Source organism: Neophocaena asiaeorientalis, unplaced genomic scaffold (genome assembly GCF_003031525.2).
Source record: "Neophocaena asiaeorientalis asiaeorientalis breed wild unplaced genomic scaffold, Neophocaena_asiaeorientalis_V1.1 scaffold49, whole genome shotgun sequence".
In the NCBI taxonomy this organism is placed as follows: domain Eukaryota; kingdom Metazoa; phylum Chordata; class Mammalia; order Artiodactyla; family Phocoenidae; genus Neophocaena; species Neophocaena asiaeorientalis.
The window spans coordinates 3,581,425-3,602,981 of NW_020172456.1; the positions used below are offsets into that span (position 1 = coordinate 3,581,425).

Consider the following 21,557-nt stretch of genomic DNA (forward strand, 5'->3'; position numbering starts at 1 on the left):
CAAGTAAAGTTATTACAATAATGAATTAGCCAACCCGCTTACTGCCGCCACTGGCGAAGACAATTATCCCCCCGCACATCCCTAGCCGCTGCTGGCTCCCTCGTAAAGACAGGCTTTTGGGGCCGCTTTGTGCTTTGATTGGAAATGAAGAGATTGCTAATTAGGGAACACCTGCTGGGACCCGGGCTGGCTGGAACAACGGCAGGACCAGGGCGGACGCAGCGGCCATTTAAGGCAGGGCTGTGTCCGCGTGCCCGAGGGGTGGGGGGAGGCAAGAGGAAGCAGGAGGGCCAGCACCGCATGCGCACCCCAGTGATTTAATCCGACTCCCCGTCACTCCCACCTCGAAGCCGTAAACAAAACCCAGACATCTTATGGAGCTTTTCACCTTTTAAAGGATGCTAATTTGTTTATGCGTGGCTGTAGTTCCTCCTGTGTTTGCACAGGTCAGCGCCTGGCTTGGGCTGAGCGGTGTCTGTGATGCGCACAGCTGTTTCCAGCTGCGCCAGCTAGTGTGGAGGGGCACACGCAGCCTCCAGCTCCCTGCAGAGGGACAGGGATGGGGAATTGGCACGCAGGGGTGACCTGCTGGCACCGGCACTGCTTGGCGGCAGTGACAGTCGGGGACATGAGGTCAAAGGGAAATTAAACCTGAAATTGACTTGATTATTCTTCAGCTGGGAACCGTCTCCTTCTCTTCACTCTTTCCTGGGCCCTGGGAAAACAAGCTTATCGGTGGCCCCTTTCCCAGAATGAAAATCCAATTTTACACTGGAGTTAGTGGGGCATGGTGGCCAAACAAATACGCAATTGCTTTTGCCTGAGTACCGTAAAACCCTGGCGATGAGCCCCCGACTCACTCTCCCAGCCGTGGCCCACGCTGAGCCGGCAGCTCCCTTCACAACGGGACCTTTCACTCATTGCTCCCTCTCTGAACTGGATTCACGAAAGTGTTTTGAGCAGCTATTGTGTGCACTGAGGGTTACACACACGCACACACGCACACACGCGCACACACACGCGCGCACACGCACGCACACACACACGCACACACACACACCTCTTTAGGACAGTCTTTTGAACATTTGCAACACAGTTTCAAGAGATCTCAGCTCTGGCAGGAAGACACGTCACTCTAATTCCAGGGAGAGTGGAGAAGGGGGCACAGGGTCCATGGTGCACCAGGGCCAGAGAAGTGACTTCTACCAGAGGGGGCGTGAGGGAAGGCTTCTCTGAGAAGGGCATAAACAGTTGTAAATGTGTCGTGTGAGCTGGGACACAGGAGTGCAACTCAGCCTGGCCTGTGTTCAGGAAAATAGAGTGTTTGAACAGAGCTAGCAACTGGGACTCAAGGGCAGTGAAGGGCAGGAGGGAGGTGGAGGTGAGGGCGGAGCCTAGGAGGTGTGCTGGGGGCTAAGTGGGGCCTGGGCCGCGGAGGAACACAGGATTTGTACACACTCAGCCTATTTAGGCTGTCTGCCGCTCCTGTGCCTGGATCCCCAGAGCCATCCAGAAGATGGTGGTCCTGGACCCTGACTCGGGGCAGTTTCAGGGGCCTTCCATCCAGCACACCTCACTGCTGGGCCAACTCTTGATGCTTCCTCACTCGCCTCTACATTCTACGATTTTGATTTCTAAAACACATGAGTGCATTTGCCCTCAGAATGGAGCATTTGCTAAAATGCATGAAAAGTCTCCCAGCAACCCTGCAGTTCACTCCGGGAGGTGAGGACCCTCACGGAGTCCTGTATTGGCCTGAGCACTAGACTGAGAATGCTCTGACCACTGGCCTCAGTTTTTCCACCTACAGAATGCGGAAGTATTCATGACTTGTTTGGGGTCTCTTACAGCTTTGATATTCCATAATTCCACTAAGCATTGCACAGTGTTGAAATGCAGTGCAGGAATGGCTGTTAAAAGTATAACTGTTCCCAGAAATAAATCCTTGCAAATATGGTCAAATGACTTTCTATGAGGTTGTCAACACCATGCAATAGGGAAACAGTCTTTTCAACAAATGGTGCTGAGAAAACTGGATATCCACATGCAAAAGAATGAAGGTGGGCCCTTACCTGACACCATACACAAAAATTCACTCAAAGACCTAAATGTAAGACCTAAAACTATAAAACTCTTAGAAGAAAACATAAGGCAAACTAGATATGGCAATGGTTTCTTGAATATGACACCAAAGGCACAGGCAGCAAGAGAAAAAAATAGACAAATTGAAATTTATAAAAATTTGAAACTTCCAGACATCAAAGGACACCATCAACAGAGTGAAAAGGCAACCTATGGAATGGGAGAAAACATCTGCAAATCATATATCTGATAAAGGATTAATATCCAGAATATATACAGAACTCCTGAAGCTCAGCAACAAAAAGCCCCAAACAACCCAACTAAAAAAATGGGCAAAGGACTTGAATAGATATTTCTCCACAGAAGATATACAAACGGCCAATAAACATGTGAAAAGATGCTCAACATCACGAATCATTAGGGAAATGCAAATCAAAACCACAATGAGATACCACCTCACATCCATTAGGATGGCTACTGTCAAGAAAAAAAAAAAAAAAAACCCAGAAAAAGTCAAGTGTTGATGAGGATGTAGAGAAATTAGACTCTTGTGGACTGTTGGTGGGAACGTAATATAATTCAGCCACTGTGAAAAACAGTATGGCAGTTCCTCAAAGCATTAATAATAGAACTACCATAGGATCCAGCAATTCAATTTCTGAAGAACTGAAAGCAGAGTCTCAAAGAGTTATTGGTACATCCTTGTTCATAGCAGCATTATTTACAATAGCTAAGACGTAGAAGCCCTCTAAGCATCCGTTGGCAGATGAATAGATAACAAATAGTGGTATGTACGTACAATGGAATACAATTCAGCCTTAAAAAAGAAGGAAATTCTAATGCATCCTACAACATGGATGAACCTTGAGAACGTTATACTTTGTGAACTAAGCCAGTCACAAAAAGACAAATACTGTATGATTCCACTTACATGAGGTAATTGAAGCCATCGAACTCATGGAGACAGAAAGTAGAACTATGATTGCCAGGGGCTGGGGGAAAGCGGGGATAGGAATTTATTGTTTAATGGCTACGGAGTTTCAGTTTTACAAGATGAGAAGAGATCTGGAGATGGATGGTGGTGATAGTTGCACAAAAATATGAATGAACTTATCACTTAAAAATGGTATAAAAATGGTACATTTTATGTTATGTGTATTTTACAATAAAACATCTGGCAAGAAAACTGCAACACAGCTATCAACCGCTTAATTTAAAAAAATTTTTAAGTTTTTGAATATATAATATATACTTGTGGTTCAACTATTAAAATGTATATAAAAGTATGTGGGGAAAAAAAAAAAAGAAAGCACACATGTTAGAGAGAGGCCAGCCTCAAATCCCTGTGCTGCCATTCAGCAGCCGTGTGGCCTAGGACAAATGGTTTAACTCCTCTGGACCTCACCTTTCTCATCTGTACAATGGGGGAAATGATAGCACCTACTTCCTAGGGTTGCTGTGTATGAGAAGGAACAACAGGACTAGAGCACCAAGCATGGTGTGTGCTTGCTCCCTCCCGCTCCCCCTCCCTTTCCTCCTTCTCCTTCTCCTCCCCTCCCTCCATCATCATCACAAGCTATATATTTTCCATGGAGTCAGGTTAGGAAAAAACCCATCCCTAGATTAGTGTCAATATCCTTTCAGTACAATTTATCAGGTGTCTCTGCTTTCAGAGCCATCTGCACGATTTTCCCCTTTGACTCATGTGAGAATGGATACTTTTTAAGGAGTTTCCAGACCTGTCAGAGAGAAATGGAAAAGCTGGTAAAGACCCACACTGACCTGGGGTCTATGCCCCTGGTGGGACAGGCAGCCACGGACGCGAGAGGGCCTCTTGGTTGAGGATCCTTTGCCAACTGCTGGCACAGGCCGGGCAATGAGAGCCTCTGGTATTGAAGGACAGTGGGCCCTCTGCCTGGCAGCCAGGATGGGCCCCAGAGAGACACAGAAACACAAGCCCCCGATGGGCTGAAGGCACAGCTGCGAGGTCACCCAGCCCGGGCTCCCCCAGCCCAGACAACTGCCAAAAGCTGGGGCTGGGGTCCCGGAGGCCGGGCTGGTGCTGGGCCCGGGCACGGTGGCTCCAGCAGATGGTGGCCCGTGCACCCCGGAGTCCTCCCTCCACCCAGGGAAGCAAACGTGCCAGGTGCTCGGAAAAGCTGCTGGCGGGAAGGTGCTTTCTTTCCCCACTCTGTGCATGGCACAGCCAGGGACGAAAGCTGTGTGGCCTTTTAAATGTGTCATGGGGTCCTAAAGGTCGAGGAGGAGTGAGGAATGGTGTGGAAACGTCTTGCAAAGCAAACCTCATTCCTACCCTCTTCCCACGTCTATGATCAAATTCTTGAGTCGGCAGAATTTCAGATTAGACTAATATTGTTACCATCAGAACCGCCCCTACCCTGGGGGCTTTGCGTCCATGAAAACCCTATGGTACTCATCGCCCGTGAACTTTAGCCACTGAGCCGTGAGGAGGGCAGAGCTCCTGAGCCCAGCCGCGAGCCCGTGCTTCCTCCTGCCTCACCTCACTTAACCCTCACGCCAACCCCATGAGACTGGGTTTGATCAACCCCTTTGCACATGTGAGAAAACTGAGTGCAAAGAGGCACATTAACTTGCCTGAGACCATGAACTGAAGACACAGCAGAGCCAGACTTGGAACCCAGATTTGCCCTAAGTCCAATGCTGGCATCGGCCCACCAGGTAGGCTCCTTCAGCATGGGGACATCATTGTGTCTTGAAGTTCTCTTTTTGTTTAAATAATGCAGAGCACAGAGCGGTGTTGGGGACAGACCTGTGGGCGGCATTCTGAGTGGGTACGTAGGAAGGGCGGAGCAGAGAATTCCTTGGAGGTCCAGTGGTTAGGACTTGGCACTTTCACTGCCAAGGACCCAGGTTCAATCCCTGGTCGGGGAACTAAGATCCCGCAAGCTGTGTGGCCAAAAGGGCTGAGCAGCTGGCACACAGAATGAGCGCCTGTATCCATGAGTGCGGCCGTGAACATCTGTGGGCTCCGGGTGCACAGACACCTTGTGGGAATCAGCGATGGGTGCTGGACATGCGGAATGGGGGTACTTTACTGGGCTTTATATCACTAGGGCGGCTCCGGGGAGGAGACATCTTAAAATATCACAGAGAAAATGTGGTTTGGCATAGGGCTCGGGGGGAGGGTGCACTATGGGTGTGCATGACGGCAGGTGGATGAGAGGAGGGGATTGAGAGGGGCAGAGGAGCTCAAGAGGGAGAAGCATCAAGCCCTTGGGGACTGGGATGAACTGGGCAACCTGGAGTCGCTGGGCCAGCATACCCTCAGGGGCCTGACCACAGTGTTCCCAGAATCGGGTACCCAAGCCCTCCTGGTTTAGGGATGGGGTAACACGGACTAGAGAGGGAACCAGGCTTGATTTGAAACTCATCTTTACCATTCATAGGTCTGCAGTGCTCACAGGTAGGCTGATGTGAGAGCCTCTGTTCCTTCAGCTGTAAATTGGAGATAACAAGTCCTTCAGGGTTTGCTGTGGCCATCAGATGCAATAACACACAAGGACCCTGGCTGCGTACTCTAAGCATGGTCCTTCAGCACTCGTGGTTTCCTCCCGCAGCTACTTGCTTTCCTTACACACATCCCTGGGCCTGAGGCAGCTAGATGAGTTACAACCAAGTACAGGTATGCAGGTGATCCGTCCCTCCTCGCAGCTCCGCCTCCCCCCCTCCCAACTAATTTCAAACTCAAAAAAAAAAAAAAAAAAAATCCAAGAACTGATCTTTCGGTATTTTCTCCACACGGAGCCAGGCAGGCACGTGGCCATTTATAACACAGTAAGTCCCCTACATGCGAACCTTTAAGTTTCGAACTTTCAAAGATGAGAACGTGCGTTCGCACGTCCAATCTCATGAGTTAGTTCACGTGTCTGGCGTATATTGTCATGTGCGTGCATCCTCTAGTAGTGGCTGTGCTTTTGTGTACTTTACAGTACTGTATAGAGTATAGTAGTACAGTATCTTTATCTCAAGCCCAGGCTGTCCGGAAGCAACATAAAAGCAGCGGTGATGTAGCTGGTACTACTGTACTTTTCAAGGTACTGTACTGTGAGATTAAAAATGTTTGCTTTATTTTCTGTGTGTGTTTGTTTTTATGTATTATTTGTGTGAAAAGAATTAGAAGCCTATTACAGTACAGTACTATATAGCCGATTGTGTTAGCTGGGTACCTAGGCTAACTTTGTTGGACTTATGAACAAATTGGACTTACGAACACGCTCTCGGACCGAACTTGTTCGTACGTAGGGGACTTACCGTAAAGGGCTGCTTGGTAACAGGTAATGCCTACATACCCCATCCTTTCCTTTGGCTCTAGGCAAATCAAAGGCCAAAAGTTTCTCCTGTAGGGAGGCTCTTAATTCCACCAAAGGGACCTAGAGGGAAGCCATCCTCTGTGCAAGAGGAAGAGGCTATTTCTTACTCTGTTTCCGGCTCCCACAGAGTGAAAGCGTGAGGTGGTGAGTGATTCTCTCTTCCTCTGCCTTTCGTGAGCACAACCAGCAGGGAGAGAAGTGGAACGCAGCTCCGGGCATTGGCATATTCAGAGTCCTTGTCTTTGTGCCCTGCCATCTTCAACACCCAGGTGCTTTATAATGGCTCTTCCCTGGGCTCATGTTGGAGAGTGATGGAAGCCCACCGTCAAATTCCAAGTGGAGGTGGGGAGACACACTCGGACAGTCTGTCTGTAGCAGATGCTGTTGTGGCTCTGCTCAGATCCCTTTGCCCCCCACACCCCCCGTACAGCCGTCTCAAGATGCTAAGGGCTGCAGCCTTCTCCTGAGAATCGCCCTTGACCAATGTTGCCCCCTTGGTCCAGAAGGGTCTGGGAGGTTACTGACTCACCTCAGGGCAGTTCCCAACCAATGCCTGATTGACATGGAGGTGCACCTGGCCAGTATGCTTGCCTCAAGGTGGCACAAGTCTGTGGTATAATTCACGCTCCAGAGCGCCCCGCGGGATCAGGCTGAAGCTGGACCTCAGCTGAATCCACGCACTTACTCAGCTTCCTCCCCTCCCCTCTCTCTCTTTCCTCACTCCCCTACAGGTGTCTCCAGACAGCACTCCCTCAATACATCTCTCGCCCAGAATTTCCATTTCAGGCTCTGCTTCTAGGGACACTGACCAAAGACACTCTCCTCCCCATCTCTCAGGAGTCTTCCCCAAACTGCCAAGGTGATGGTGGAACCCCAAGCAAGGTAAATGCCAAAACGGCGAAGCAGAGACACTTGCACACCCATCGGATGAAGAGGCAACAACTAAGCAGCAGACTCACCCAACCTGGGGAAGATGCTGGCCTTGGATCTGCAAAGGCCCCAGAAGTAGGAGAGAATACTATCGGTCTCCTCTGGGTCACTGTTATCTGGGGAAGCAGAGCCTGGGTTAAGGCTACGACTCAGGAAACCAACAGGTCCTGCAGTTCACACTAATACCCTGTCCCACGCAGCTGAGGACCCAGTGGGCTCCACCAAGAGCAACGACAGTCACATCAAACATGCTGCCGCCACCCCCACCTGCCGAACACACACAGAAGAACTTTCATATTCTCCCTACAAAAAGAGAGATGGAGGATTAGAGACCCTAAGAACCTCAGACAAGGCAGGAAACAAAGTCTCCAAGGCAAGCGAGTAGTTCAGAGACAGAAAAGTTCTCCGCTGACTGTCTAAACAACTTCAATGATCTCACATAGTTTCTCAATGTGACACTGTGGCTTGGGGACAAGGGGGAAACATGAAACACTGGAAATCATAGCAGTGACTGTCAAACATCCATTAGCATTTCATTGCAAAGGCCAGACAAGTGAGCACCATCGCCCCCTACCCACTGTATTCAGGAGGCGGACTGTAGGCTGTGAGGGCCCCTTAAGAGAAAGGGAAGCCAGAGGAAAGGCGGAAACCTGATGAACCTGTACCCACGGAAGGTCACAGACAGGAAGACGATAAACTCTTTGTCCTAAACAGTGAGCGCATGCTGGACTCCATCTAAGGAGGGGATTTATTATAACTCTGCTCTGGAATGTGATTGGCAACCCAAGAGCCAAGGTGGGCAGATAAAGAGGAACTAAAGACCACAGGAGACTAGGCAGCAAGTCCAGCCATCCAAGGCTGTGGCGTTGGCATTGGCGAGAGACCCCTCCTCCCTCACCTCACTCCCTCAAAAAAAAAAAAAAAGTGTGGTGGATTATGGTTGGTGTAGCTCACACAAGAGGGAAGGACACACAACATCCTAGTCAGGATGATATTGATGGCGGGAGAGGGGTACAGCACCAGTGTCAGGTTTACAAAGTAAATGTAGCTCTCAGCAGACAAAGTCAAGACAGATGACGTGTGGTTAGAGGAAGGTGGGGGAAAAGACAAAACAGGAAACGTAAAGCGAATGAAAACACTGTCTACGGGCTAATTGGAGGGAGGATATAAAGGCAGAAGTGGGACAGGTGATGGGGGAGCAGGCAAGGAACAGTCGGAATAAAGCAGGAGGAACAGGAACGTGCTTTCTGAAATAGGAACCCTGCATCATGGGAGCTTTTAAAGTCTACCCATTTTAGCCACAGGTTAGGTCCACCTATTACCAATAGGGTTCCCAGTTCCTCTGGAGAGGTTTAAAAAATTGATGTCGGGGAAAGACTGTTTGTTAGTAGTGGCAAAGGAGAGCTAAGGGTGATTAACAGAGGACTCCCTTGATGGAAGCATCTGTGCTGTACTATTTCCAAGGATGCAGGGACTTGGGGAAGAAAAGCTAGAATTGTAGGATCTCTTGACAAGTCCGTTAAGGGGCACATATAACACTTTTCGAGAAAATAAATAAAAACACTAAAACTTTGCAAATGTTGGAACAAATTCAATGTTGATGTAAATGATACCAAAGGGTACTGGCGTGGTTTTCATCGGTTGCCTGCTTGCACTTAGCCCTGCGGTATACTGTGGAGGGTGATGTCAGACCATAGAGCTTCCTACCTGGGTGACCTTAAGCAAGGTCCTCAGTGCCTCTGACCCCTGTTCTGTAAAACAGGAATAATAATAATACTTACATCTTTCAGTCGTTACAGGGGCCAAGTAAGATAAACTATGTAAAGTTTCCAACATATAATGGGCCCTTGATAAATGCCTCTTTTCTTCTCCCATACTCTGAAGAGTAGTTGCAGAGGTGGGACACATGAAAAAGCCAAGAAACAAAGCAAGCAGTAAGCAACAACATAAGGAAACTGTAAAGAAATGTCTCAAGGAAATGTCATGCTTAGGTACCAGGTAATGGTATTGTTGGCATGTGGTGAGAAGGAAAAAAAGTGGAATCCTTCACAATATGGCGCAAAAGAGGGATGCTGAAGATTTTTTTAAGGCTTTAAATTCGTAATCTGGTTCATCTGCAATGGGAAAACTGCTGGTTAAAGAAAATATGAGTTTTAGGGGAAAGACAACAAAGCACGTCCCCAGGCTCAGTATGGAAATGACAGCGACCCAAGACCACCTGAACTGTGAAAGTCCAATTGTCAGAACCGTCCTCCTGGGATATTTTGGTGGAGGACTCAGAAAGGACTGAGATCAAGGGTCCAACTTATAAAGGAATCACTTTATAAGTTTTATGAAACAGCAAAGACAGAAGTGAAAGGGGCACAAGGGATCAATAAGAGTAGAGTTGGGGACTCTTGTGGGAGAATATTTTAGAAATAAGTTAAGACAGGAAAAGAATTGTTAGACAGTAAAAGAATTGTCACACAGAGATTAGTGATAAAATTAAGGCCATTTAGTAAAAAAATAAGAAAAAAATCTTTATAAGGAAGCACATAGGGACCCAGAAAATGGATAAGGGATATTTTGTGCTCTGAGGTCTCTTTATTTAGCAAGTCTCCAAATGTAATATTTTCAAATTAATAGAGTATGATGGAGAGAGGGGAAAAAAGAACAGAAACAGACAGCAGAATGGTCATACAAAGAAGTAGGTATGGCAGTTGGGAAATCATGTCATTCCTAAAAGGTGTTTTCAGCGGGTTGGTTTTAGACAGCTCAATTTACATGCTGCTAAAAGATTTTCCAGTTCACACTATGGAGGCACAAACCACCACCCCTGACCAATGAGGGAGGACACAGAGGGTGGAAATTCAAGCCATTAAGAACCATCAGCCAGGCCTGTGGCATTTCTGGAAACAGCCAAGTTGATACCGGGTTTGGGAGTTGGCATTTACTCGTGTCAGTTCTTTCATTAGTACCTTCAAAGGCAAGTTGGGTGCCTGTCATGTCCAGGCACTGTGCTGGGTAATCGGACCACCAGTCCCTGCCCTTGGAGCTTTAATTCTGGAGGAGAAACCACCACACAAACAGCTGTGGTTCAAGATGATCCCTGTTTAGGTGGGGCACTGGGGAGGCTCAGAGCTGCACCCAGAGGAGCACTTGGAAGTTACCTAGTCCACCAATTCCTCTTACACATAAAGAAACAGAGGCAGAGAGAAATCAAGTCGCTGGTACAAAGTCATCAGACAGTGGCAGAGCTAGGAGCAGTACGGGCACCTGGAAACGAATCTAAAGCCTCACTCCATATACTGCCAAACAAATCAGTTTTATTTCCGTAAGCAGTTTGGTGGCCTCCACAACAGTGTCCAAGCGCGTCAGTAGAGTGTCATATTTCAAAGTAATATATCAGATATTTTTAGCAAATAAATTCTGCAGGTTTCATTATAATGCACCCACCTGCCTTCCCTCTGCCCCCTTCCCCACCTTCAATGATCAGGCAAATTCACCCCCTCCCTCAAAACGGCGATGCACAGCATCTTCGCATGTTTTAAAACTTTAAATAAATGCTACAATCCTATCTCTAGAATTCTTCCGAATGCCTTTCCTTTATCAGTGCTGCTGACTTCAAATCCACCAAGACTGCTCATTCGATTAATGGTTGGTTCTGCTTCGAAGCTTCTATTAAGGGCAGAGATCTGCGTGAAGGTTCTGCATGAGAAAGATGCCACCACACTACTTCTGTTGCCCAAGAGTAAACCTTGACCTTGCAGGGACTAATATCCGTCACATGACCTTTTTTCCATGTGGTGCTCGGCTCCCACTGACTTCCAAAGGAGCAGCAGCAGATGGGCATCTGAAGGCAGAATTAACTCAAGAGTCATTATTACATGAGGGTGTTCCCAACTGAGTGCCCTAGAGTAAACAGTAATTACATGTTCCTTCAAGATTACTCTCAGCCTGAGATGGGGAAAGAAGAGAGTCCGGGATGACTGACCACGATACCCTTAACATGAACACGTGTGCACAAACACACAGGCTGGTCCCAAGTCTGAATCTGGAATTTTCCCCTAAGAAGGTGACGTTGGTTCTACACGTCCCTTGAAATGTACAAATCGGGTCCCCTTGGAGACATCAGAAGTTGCTCTTACCTATTCCCATTTTTCTTTCCTTGCTAAGCACTCCCTGAATATGCACCATCAAATATATGGAAAATAAGCAATCCCCACTCCGTTACGTTGTACAGGAGAAGGAATTGGCCCTGTGCAGGAAACACACTCTAGTGACTTCACTGCACTTATGGACACACAGGACAACCCATCTAAACCATTTCCAACCTCACACCTGGACTTCAGCAGCCATGTACGCTAGGCCATGGAGAACAGATTTCCATGACAGATGACAGGCTTGGGCAGATCACCCCAAAGCCCGGCAGGCACTGGGACAACGCCCACTTGGTTATTGGATATGGAAGTGCAGGGAATTGCAGAGGACCCGGTATGTCTTTAAATCACCTCTAGAGTAGCACCTTCTGCTGCATTTGTAAGTTACCCAGGGGGGCTTTGGGAAGAATGTAGGGAAACTGTGAACGTTTCCTGCTTCTTGGCCTTTTTGGCATGGGACCCTAGAAAATGATGACAACAGCCAAGATGTCATCATCTTCAACAATGGCTTTCCGAATTTGTTATCTAGCAGGTACTGTTCAAGGGCCTTTACGCGGGTCTCCTTTAATCTTCACAACAACTCCACGAGGGAGATGCTCTTACCATGCCCATTATACAGATGAGGAAACTGAGCGTGGAGTGGACAGGGTGGGCAACCTGTCCAAGGTCACAGCTAGTACAAGAGGACATGGGTCCGGCAGCATGGTTCTAACGCTCGTTTCGTCACCACCCAACCACTGCACGGAGTCACCGTGCAGGAGAATAAGTTAGTCGGAAATAGGTAAGCACTGCCCTTTCTCAAGGAACGTTTGCCCTCTGATTCTTATTTTAGCTTCACGCCAATCTCATGAGGCACTCAGAGCAGGTTTCAGCCCCTTTTGCTGGTGAAGAAATGAACGTAGGGTGAGGTTAAGGACTTGCCAAGGTCACCCTGTTTGGTAACTCTCTTCCCAAATCCCAACTGTGCTCCCACCTAAGGGTTTGAGCAAACCCCGAGGAGCAGCAGGTGCCCTGCCGCTGGGGCTTCTCCAGACACCTAGAGGCCCGGATGCAACTTCTGGGGCGGATTGTGAGGGAGGAATATTAGGACCACAGAGATATAAAACCATGGTCGCCACCAACTGAAAACAAAATTAAAAATGCAGAGTTTATACAATATTTGTTTTTGAAAAAGGCGGCCTGACCAGTTTTCCACTCATCGCCCAGGTGTACTCACAGACAGAGGGAGGTGAGGATAGAGGACAGGCTGAAAAAGATGATAGATAATAGGGACTGACTGAGTTGGTAAAGGCACAGAGCCCCCCAAAGCCAAGTCTGGGCCCAAGGTTTTGCATTAAAGGGACACAGGCAGGGGCTTTCCTGGTGGTGCAGTGGTTAAGAATCTGCCTGTCAATTCAGGGGACACGGGTTCAAGCCCTGGTCCAGGAAGATACCACATGCCGCGGAGCAACTAAGCCCATGCACCACAACTACTGAGCCTGCGCTCTAGAGCCCGCGAGCCACAACTACTGAGCCTGTGTGCCACAACTACTGAAGTCCGCACGCCTAGAGCCTGTGCTCCGCAACAAGAGAAGCCCCTGCTCGCCGCAACTAGAGAAAGCCCACACACAGCAACAAAGACCCAATGCATCCAAAAATAAATAAATAAAATAAATAAAAATAAAAAAGAAGGGACACAGGCGGTCTGAGCTGCAGTTATTTGTTATGTCAGGAGTACCATGAACCAGGTCCACCATGAACCAGGTCCACCATGAACAGTTCTAAAATGTAAACTTTTAGAGCTGGAGGGCGTAAGAGATCTCGTCCAATCCCTCATGTTATGATGCAGGGAACTGAGGCCCTGAGAGCCTGTATATCTCAATTATCACTGATCTGGGAGTGAACTGGACTGAACCCGCCTGGCACCTGCCTCTGCCCGGGGTACCCGGCTGGCCCTCCATCCACTAGAGCCACAGATAGAAGCAGCCCTCAACAGTGGGCTTCCCTCCAGTTGACTTCGGTCTTTAATTTTTTTTTTTTTTGGCCGCACCTCGCGGTTTGCAGGATCTTAGTTCCCCAACCAAGGATCGAACCTGGGTGCCTGGCAGTGGAAGCGTGGAGTCCTAACCACCGGACCGCCAGGGAATTCCCCGTTTTTAACTTTTTATTTCAGAATAATTCTAACGTCACAGGGAGTCGAAAAGGAAATGGCCAGGGAGATTCTGTGCACAATTCATCCTGCCCCTCCAGCTGACTCGTACCCACACAGAGTTCTAATATAACTGCAGACACACGTGGGGTGATAGGTCTCTTCCTAAGACTGATTTAGGAGCAAACAATCCATAACATTGCTTTCTGAGATCTTATCCTACCCTCCTCACTGCTGTGAGCCCTAACACACACACACACACACACACACACACACGGTCTAATCAGCAATAATTTCACTCCTGAATATTGCTAGAAAGATCACTAAGCCAAGCTAATCAATTGTCTCAGCCAGCGACCAGTCCCCAAGAGATGCCTAGATTTTTCACTGCTCTCATTTAACCTTCTGCAGCCTGAGCTTTTCTCCCCTGACTTCCCAAAGAGCAGAAATGCTGTGCTGGGAAGAATCCAGTGCCTAAGATGATGTTCCCAAGTTGCCACCTTTCAAAAGCCTTGTCTGTGCTAATGGCAGCAGACACTCTGGAGCACTTCAGAAGGAGGGTCTCCCTCTCATGTGCACCAACCGGGACCAGCGTGATTAAAGCAAAGGAGGAGGATGTGGACCCCAGAGTGAGAACAGGCAGAGGAAGCAGGTACAGCCCGGAGAGGGGAGAGGGGAGAGGGGAGGGCGTGACAGATGAGGGAAAGCATCACAGGAGAGGTAACAGTTTAGCAATTAAATCTGACATCAACTTAGACAAAGCTTCCTTACTGAACAGCATAAAATTCCGGGGAAGGTTTGACCACATGAGCATAAAAGACACACCTCATTCTTTTTTTTTTCCTGGATGGAGGAGTGTGAAGACAGGAGGGACAGAGAAGGGTAGGGGCAACGACCATGGTCAACGGGTCACGAGCTGATGTAGTTAAGGCAGCTGGACATTCATAACTTCAAATCACTGCCCCCTCCCTACAATTAATGGGTTGGGAGTGCCCCCTTGAGAGGAGAGGCTCCATGCAATTCACTTCGCGTGCGGTTATCGGACACATACTGTATGCCAGGCATTGCGCTTGGCACTGGGGCATCCAAAGCTGAAGAGCAAGGAGGCAAAAGGGAGGCGGTGACAATTCAAGTGTTTAGTACTGTCATCTCCAGCTCTAGGAGGGAGAGCAGAGAGGAGGCGGGGAGAGGAACATGGGGCATTTTGTAAGTTTGGGCGGTGCTGCATACATACTCCGATCCCCTGATCAGTGGGGGCAGAAAAGGAGGGGGGTTCACTACCTTGCTGCGTAGAGTCTCTACAAAGACACACGGGGAGGGTCAAGGACATCGGCACTGCAGGCAGCCCAGGGGAGCACACCTCTGGCAGGAACTCTGATGACACCCGTGTGGCTCTTGGATTCATTGGTCAAGTGACCCCGTTGAGAGAGAGGACTCTAGCAGGCACCTGCTGCCTTGAAAACACAGCCCGGTGGGCCTGACAGCCAGGACTGGCCTGGCCTACTGTGAGGGTAGAGCCTGAACTGCCATCTGAGAATGTAGGCCAGAGAGGGGTGCAGGATGACTCAGAGACCCAAGATCAAAGCTGTTCGTTGGAATGTGAGTGAGGCCAAGAGAGTTCACCAAACTCCGTTTCTGCAGAGCAGAAAAGAGTCAAGCCTTCTTCCCCTGACTTAGGATTGCTGCCTGAAGCCCAGCTCACATCCTCTGCTCTCCCAGAGTGGTTTAAAACCCCAAGTTCCTTTTAGGTTGCAGGGAGGATGTTCCCAATATGCCTTGAACTCTGATTTCCATTTGGAATCGCCCATTGGAGGATGAAGCTGGAAGTCTTGCTGACACAGGACTCTGCTCACCAAAATTCAGGGAAAATAACCTGTTATGTACTGAATGTTTGTGTCCCCACCCAAACTCGTGTGTTGCAGCCCTAATCCCCCATGTGATGGTATTTGGAGGTGAGATCTTTGGGAGGTAATTAGGTTTAGATGAGGTCATGAGGGTGAAGCCCCCATGATGGGATTAATGTCCTTTTAAGAAGAGGAAGAAACCAGAGCTCTCACTCTTTCCTCCATGTGAGGACACAATGAGAAGATGGCCTACAAAGAGGAGGTTCCTCACTGGAACCCAACCATGCTGGTACCCTGATCTTGGACCAGCCTCCAGAACTGTGAGAAAATTAATTTCTGTTGCTTAAGCCACCAGTCTGTGGGATTTTGTCATGGCAGTCCAAGCTGACTAGGATATAGCCCCTTAGTGGGAGGCATAGGGACCTGTTTTTAGTGGTGTGACATGATGTGTGCAGAAGTGACTGCTCTGTACTGAGCAAATAAAAGGGCTAAGACTTATTAATAGGGCAAAGGGCTAACACTTCACATGCATTTCATCTCCCCGACAACCCTATGAGGTAGGCTCTATATATCCCCACTTAACAGATGAGAAAATCGAGACCTTAAGAGATTAAGAGCTCAAGTCTCACAGCTGAGAAAAGGTGATGCTGGAACTTGAACTCTGGCTCTCTGACTCAGAGTGTACGCTCTTAACCACAGCTCCGTGCTGTCCGCAGGAGGCACCTGTCAGGGCAGGAGGACAGGAATGAGCAAGGATGAGCTAGGCTTACAAAGGGGAATGTCACGTAGCCCCTGCAGTTGGGGGTTCCTGGTACAGTGAGGGAGACCCATGGGGGCAATCGCCCCATAGGGGTGAATGAGATGATGGAGGGACATCAGCTGGGGCCCCAAGAAGAGGAAGATGCCAACCAGGTAAGCAAGGCAGAAGAGCTGGTGTAGACAAGTTACAAACGCCACCCTGACTCGAGAAAGGGCAAATACAAGAGGCCTCACGGCCCCTGAGCATGAAGCACTAAGAGAAAGATCAGTGCCCAGGTTGGAGGGGAACAAAAGGACCCTGTGGACAGAAAGGTGGCTTCCAGAGCCTCTGCCAACTGACCTTGTGGAGCAGGAAAAAAGACCCAAGCGAAAGGACTAGAAACTGCTCACTTGGCTGGTGGAGAAAAGAGGCCAAGTGTCCACAGAGCAGTCAGAATCCTCCTGTATAAGGGATTCCTGCCCTTTTTCCCGAAGCTGGGGAAGGAAACTGCACTCTGGGGGAGCCAGGGCACGTTTTTGGCAGCCTTATGGCTCTGAATCTCCCCTCTCCTCTATCGCTTGTGCAGAACTTAAGACTCCTGACCTCAGATTGGCCTTGACTTTGCTTGACCTTGGTCAAGTTGCTCCATGCCTTCTCTGGCTGGAGATGGGTGTTCTCCACCTGCTTTCTCCTGGGCACAGCCATCCAGATGGGCTTTGAGGTCCTGGTGTGCAGAGAGCGAAGCCAAGGGACCGAGGGACCCAGACCGATGACATAGCAAAGGGGGAGCTTGTGGGGATGTGAACTTGCTCTAGAAGGGGAAGCCAGCCCTCAGCATTTCAGAGACAGGACGGAAGTGGGGGAGACTCCTGCCCGCCAGCTTCACCAGGCAGCTGGGGGAACTCTCTCGCTGCTGGTAGATTGAGCCATTCTCCTGTCTCCACAAGCTCACCTCCGGACTGGAGGAGAATTGACTGGGGGAGTTGAAGGCACACAGGCCCTCCAGGCCCTTGGTGAACCCAGGATCCGTGTCTGTTACGGGGGGACTTTTTTTCGGCGCTTCTGTCACAGTTTCCAGCTTCAATCGTGAAATGATTCCCCTCTCTCCCCTCCGCCTTCCACTCTGCCCAAGTTGTACAGCAGCCTGAAAGTGCTGATGGCTTAACCGGTTTAATTTTTTCCCCCAGCAGCCCTGAGGGGCTTTAACTCTTTCCTCCTGCAGAAACCCTGCTTTTGGAGTTGAATGTTTAAACTCTCACTGGGAGACTCATAAATATTCGGAGTCACTCTCTCCCTCTCTGTTTGATTAGGAAATGAGCCTTTAACTCAATGTAATCCCCAAGCCATTAACAAAAAAGCCCTCAACAGCTCCACGATTAGAATTTCACTCTTAACCCGCTGAGGATTGAATTAGATTAACATAACTACCCACAATCTGAGTTTATTTTCTGTGCCAGATAGAAATGTGTTTTTCAGGGAAGGCGAGAGGGGGGAGGAAAAGGAGGAGGGAGGGAGAGAGAGCGACAGCGCGCAGGAAGATAATGAAATGTAAAAGTAGAGATAAGAAAAAGATGGACAGATACAGTGTAGAGGTGAAGTGATGGGGAGAAAGAGTTGTACATGGCCTGTGGTTGAAAAATCCTGCCAGCTGCCATTTTTTAATTTGTGGGATATTTGGAGAGACCTCAGCTCTGGAAAATTGTTTGAATGAGGGGAGCGCTTTCCAGGTATTTGCGATTCCTTCTTCCTCGAGATTGATGGTCCTGTACCTGAGCCTGCTGCGTCCAAAGCACCTGCTCCTTGGCCCCACTGTCCCCAATTTGGGAGGAGGTCAGGGCTGGGTTTCCACAAGCTTAAGGGAGGAGGGGGAACACATAAAACGACAGCATGTACACAGGCAACTGCAACTTTACATCAAAGAAATAAACAAAGATGAGGGTAGAATGGGTGAGATTTTACAGACTTGAAGTCACAGACAGCCCTGTGACCAATTGCATGTAAGCAATCAGTTTGGGGAAAAAATGAGATTGACGACAGCTTGGTCCACATAAAATGAATCGTTATTGAAGCAGAAACTAAGTAATCAGAGGCTGCCTTATGCAAATACATTGAAGTTTCCCCAACTGCATCGCTATAAATAAGCCCAAAGGGGAAAAGCCACATCCTGAACTTGAGGACGAAAGCCAGGCCTTCCATCACACTGCCAAACAAGCCCCCATCCCACCTAAAAGCAGCCACAGGTGGCCAAAGGAAGGAGCAGTTCTTGTCTAAATGTGCCAACAAATATTCTTCCCTCTCAACTGTTAACGCTAATGAGAACATAGGACTTGCTCAGAAATTCGGGACTCTCTCCCAGTGCATTTAATCACCGGCCAGCAGGCTCCAGGGTGCATGTTGAGAAGGGGAGGGAACAGTTTGCTCTTGTATGAAAAGGTTTTTAAAATGTCACACTTTTCCTAAAAAGCCATTGAGATCAGAAAGTCATAACAGTTCAATTTTGCCAACAGCTGACTGCTGAGATTTCTGAATGCAAGGTCTCAATCCTTTGATTCACTTGAGCTTTAATTAATGATCACCCACCAAATCCCACTGCAGTATTATTGTGGGAAACCTTTGCAGGATATGTTTATTAAATCAGAGTCCTTGGAATAGAGAAAATAATAATGCTATGTATATAATATGCTCAATTCCTGTTTTTTTTTTTTTTCCTCTCAATTTCTGGGACTTTACTTTCCCTAGTAGGTTTGAAATAGTGACATTTCCCCCGATTTTACACCAAACTCCGTATTCTAATTTCTCTACCAATGACTATAGTGAACATATGAAGTGTACTTTCTAATCTCTTGTTCCTTCCTGATCCCCATTCTGTCCTCCAAAATAATGAATGAATGGATTAAAGGCATTAATAACCTTAAATAAATACTGGTAAAAATAAAGACCCAAGAGAAGGAAAGCGAAAGTTTCATAAAGGTCAAAATAAAAATGAGACCAAACTGCCTCTCTAAATATATGTGTGTGTCCATGTTATTTAACTTTCATCGTTAGATTTGCTGCTAAAACAATTTTGTTTTTAATCAAAAGCAAGCCAGACATGTCTGCTTTGTTTACTGCTTTTAAATTGCTGGGAAGATTGTTTTGTTAGGATACTGTTTTCCCAAACAAGCCAAGAAGTGGTGCTTAGCAATACAGTATATGGTAAGCATTGTTTTAGTAAACAGAAACTCAGGGATTATTCGACTCGTAAAAAGAGATGCATTTTAAAAGTTGTATATCATATACCTTAAGCATCATCGCATTCTTTTTCAAAATTTAGTAAATTAAATTTCACTAAATTTATTATTTACTAAATAGTACTACTATTTCTTCGTAAATAATATATAGCAAATCTCCCCAAGTGTAGCATTTTTAGTTAACACTGGTGCATTTTCCAGAAACTAAAGTCCCAAATGTTCCACAGGAAGCTGGTGGCATGTTAGCTGTGTGGACCAGTGGACAATGCCTGGGGACTGCCATCTCTAGGAGCCTCCAGTGTGCTCACAGAGCCCGTGCTCTGAGTGTCTGAAACAAGCATGGCTTTGACAAGGATCGTGATATTAAGTTTCTTCCTTCGGGAAGGATGCAGAGCAAGGGCTCCATGGCACTCCACACCTGGCTTCTGTCCTTTCAGACATTCTTCCTCCCCAGCTGCCCTCCGCCCAAGTTCCCCTTTCAGGATGAAGAAAACACACCAAATCAGTGAGCCAACGAAAGCCCGGAAGGCCAGACAAATTGTCAGCTCTCATCCCTAATTCTCAAAGCAAACTCGCCCTGTGCAGCAAAAAAAAAAGTCATTTTCCTTTAAGGTGCTATAGAGAAGCTGGCCATTGGGACTGTCAAGACTCCCCCTGAACCTGGAAGCTCTTGGGCTCAGCCCGAACCTGCCGGCAGCCCTCCATCATCACCTGTCCTGTGTGAAATGGGTCTTCCCTCTGGAACCTTCCCAGCTCACCCTGTGCCGGAGCTGCCAGCAAATAAAAGTTTTTATGCTGGGAGACAACCACCCGCTGAGTCGCATGTAAACTTTCCCTTGCCCTTTTGATTTACTAACTTTTTCTCAGTGAAAACAAAAATAAAAGAGAACGTACTGATTCTAAATGAGTTTGTATAACTGTCCCACCCAGCCATTCCGGGTCCCTCTGACCTTCCCAGGACAGTCTGTGAGAGGCAACATTTTCCTCTGGGCCACCCAGAGATGCTCAATGGTGCCGAAACCCAGGATGAAAGAGCAGGCATGCGGAGATATTTTTATCCATTAAAAAGAGAGAGGGAGAGAGAACGAGAGAAGGGGGGGTGTGTGGGAAAAAGGACAGGAAGGTCCAGGGCAGAGTCTGGGGCAGAGGGGAGGGAGAAGTCTGGTACTTACATGCTTGGGGCTGGGGAGGGGACAGGGCTGGCAGGGAAGGGTCTCTCCCTCAGCTGTTTCCAGTTGCTGATGGCTTGTTGCTCAGCTCCTCCGGCACCAGCTGACAGTCCCCTGTCTGTGTCTCTTTGTGACTAAGGACACAGTACTCCCAACCTATAAATAGATCCCGACTCCGTGATTGATATAACAGGCAGCTGACAAAAAAAAAAAAAAAAAAAAAAAAAAAAATCCCACAACCATAACCAGGTCTTAAACAAAACAGCAAAAGGCTCTAGACCTTCAACTCCGCAGAGCTCCATGCAGACTACACAGATGGGCACTGGAAAGGCGGTGGGGGAAGAAAAATATACAATAAAGGGCAGGAGGAGACGGTGGGGCAGGGAGGACAAAAAAAGAGAGAAAGTGTGGAAGACAGTTACTTCTCTGGTGGTGGAGCAGTCACTTGGTGTCACCGGAGAGCCAAGGAGTGATGGTCGGCGGCAGAGACAGCAAGGCGGGGAACAGGCAGGAGGTCCTGAGCCCCTGAAGGAGAGGCCCCGCTCCACATCCCTGAGTCCCTGGCCCGGTCAGGGCTGGAGTCAAAGTCCTGACTTGGGAGCATTCGTCAGCACAAGTGCTTTCCACGAAAGTTTCCATGCCTCCTGCCAGATCAGGAGGAAGGGAGGGAGTAGACAGAGCTTTCCTAGCCCAGAGGCCAGGCAGGCTTCTTGGGGGACACGCAGGAGGCTCCTGGAGCCGGGAAGGGTCGGGGGAGGATTTGCAGGTGAGGGGTTGGGACAGCGTCACCTGTGCCTGGTGAGGCAGGGCCCAGTGGGCCCACTCGCACCACATAATGGGTTTTTAAAAGCTCAGGGGGTGACATTCAAGACAGAAGAATTGCCCAAGATTAAAAGGCCATGGGGGCATTGCTGTCTCTGCTTCTTCTAGAAAGATTTCCTAGG

General features: G+C 48.3%; 1 protein-coding gene across 1 annotated transcript in view; it reads right to left on the minus strand.

Annotated features, from left to right (window-relative positions):
• The window catches only part of ESRRB (estrogen related receptor beta), a 176,104-nt gene extending 154,914 nt beyond the window's left edge, over positions 1 to 21,190 (minus strand). The window contains exons 1-2 of the mRNA XM_024737878.1: positions 21,036 to 21,190; positions 20,617 to 20,769 (exon numbers count right to left, since the gene is read on the minus strand). Coding sequence (XP_024593646.1) covers positions 20,617 to 20,618 — 2 coding nt within the window. The 5' untranslated portion in view covers positions 20,619 to 20,769; positions 21,036 to 21,190. The remainder of the gene's footprint in view (positions 1 to 20,616; positions 20,770 to 21,035) is intronic.
• Between the last annotated feature and the right edge of the window lie 367 nt (positions 21,191 to 21,557).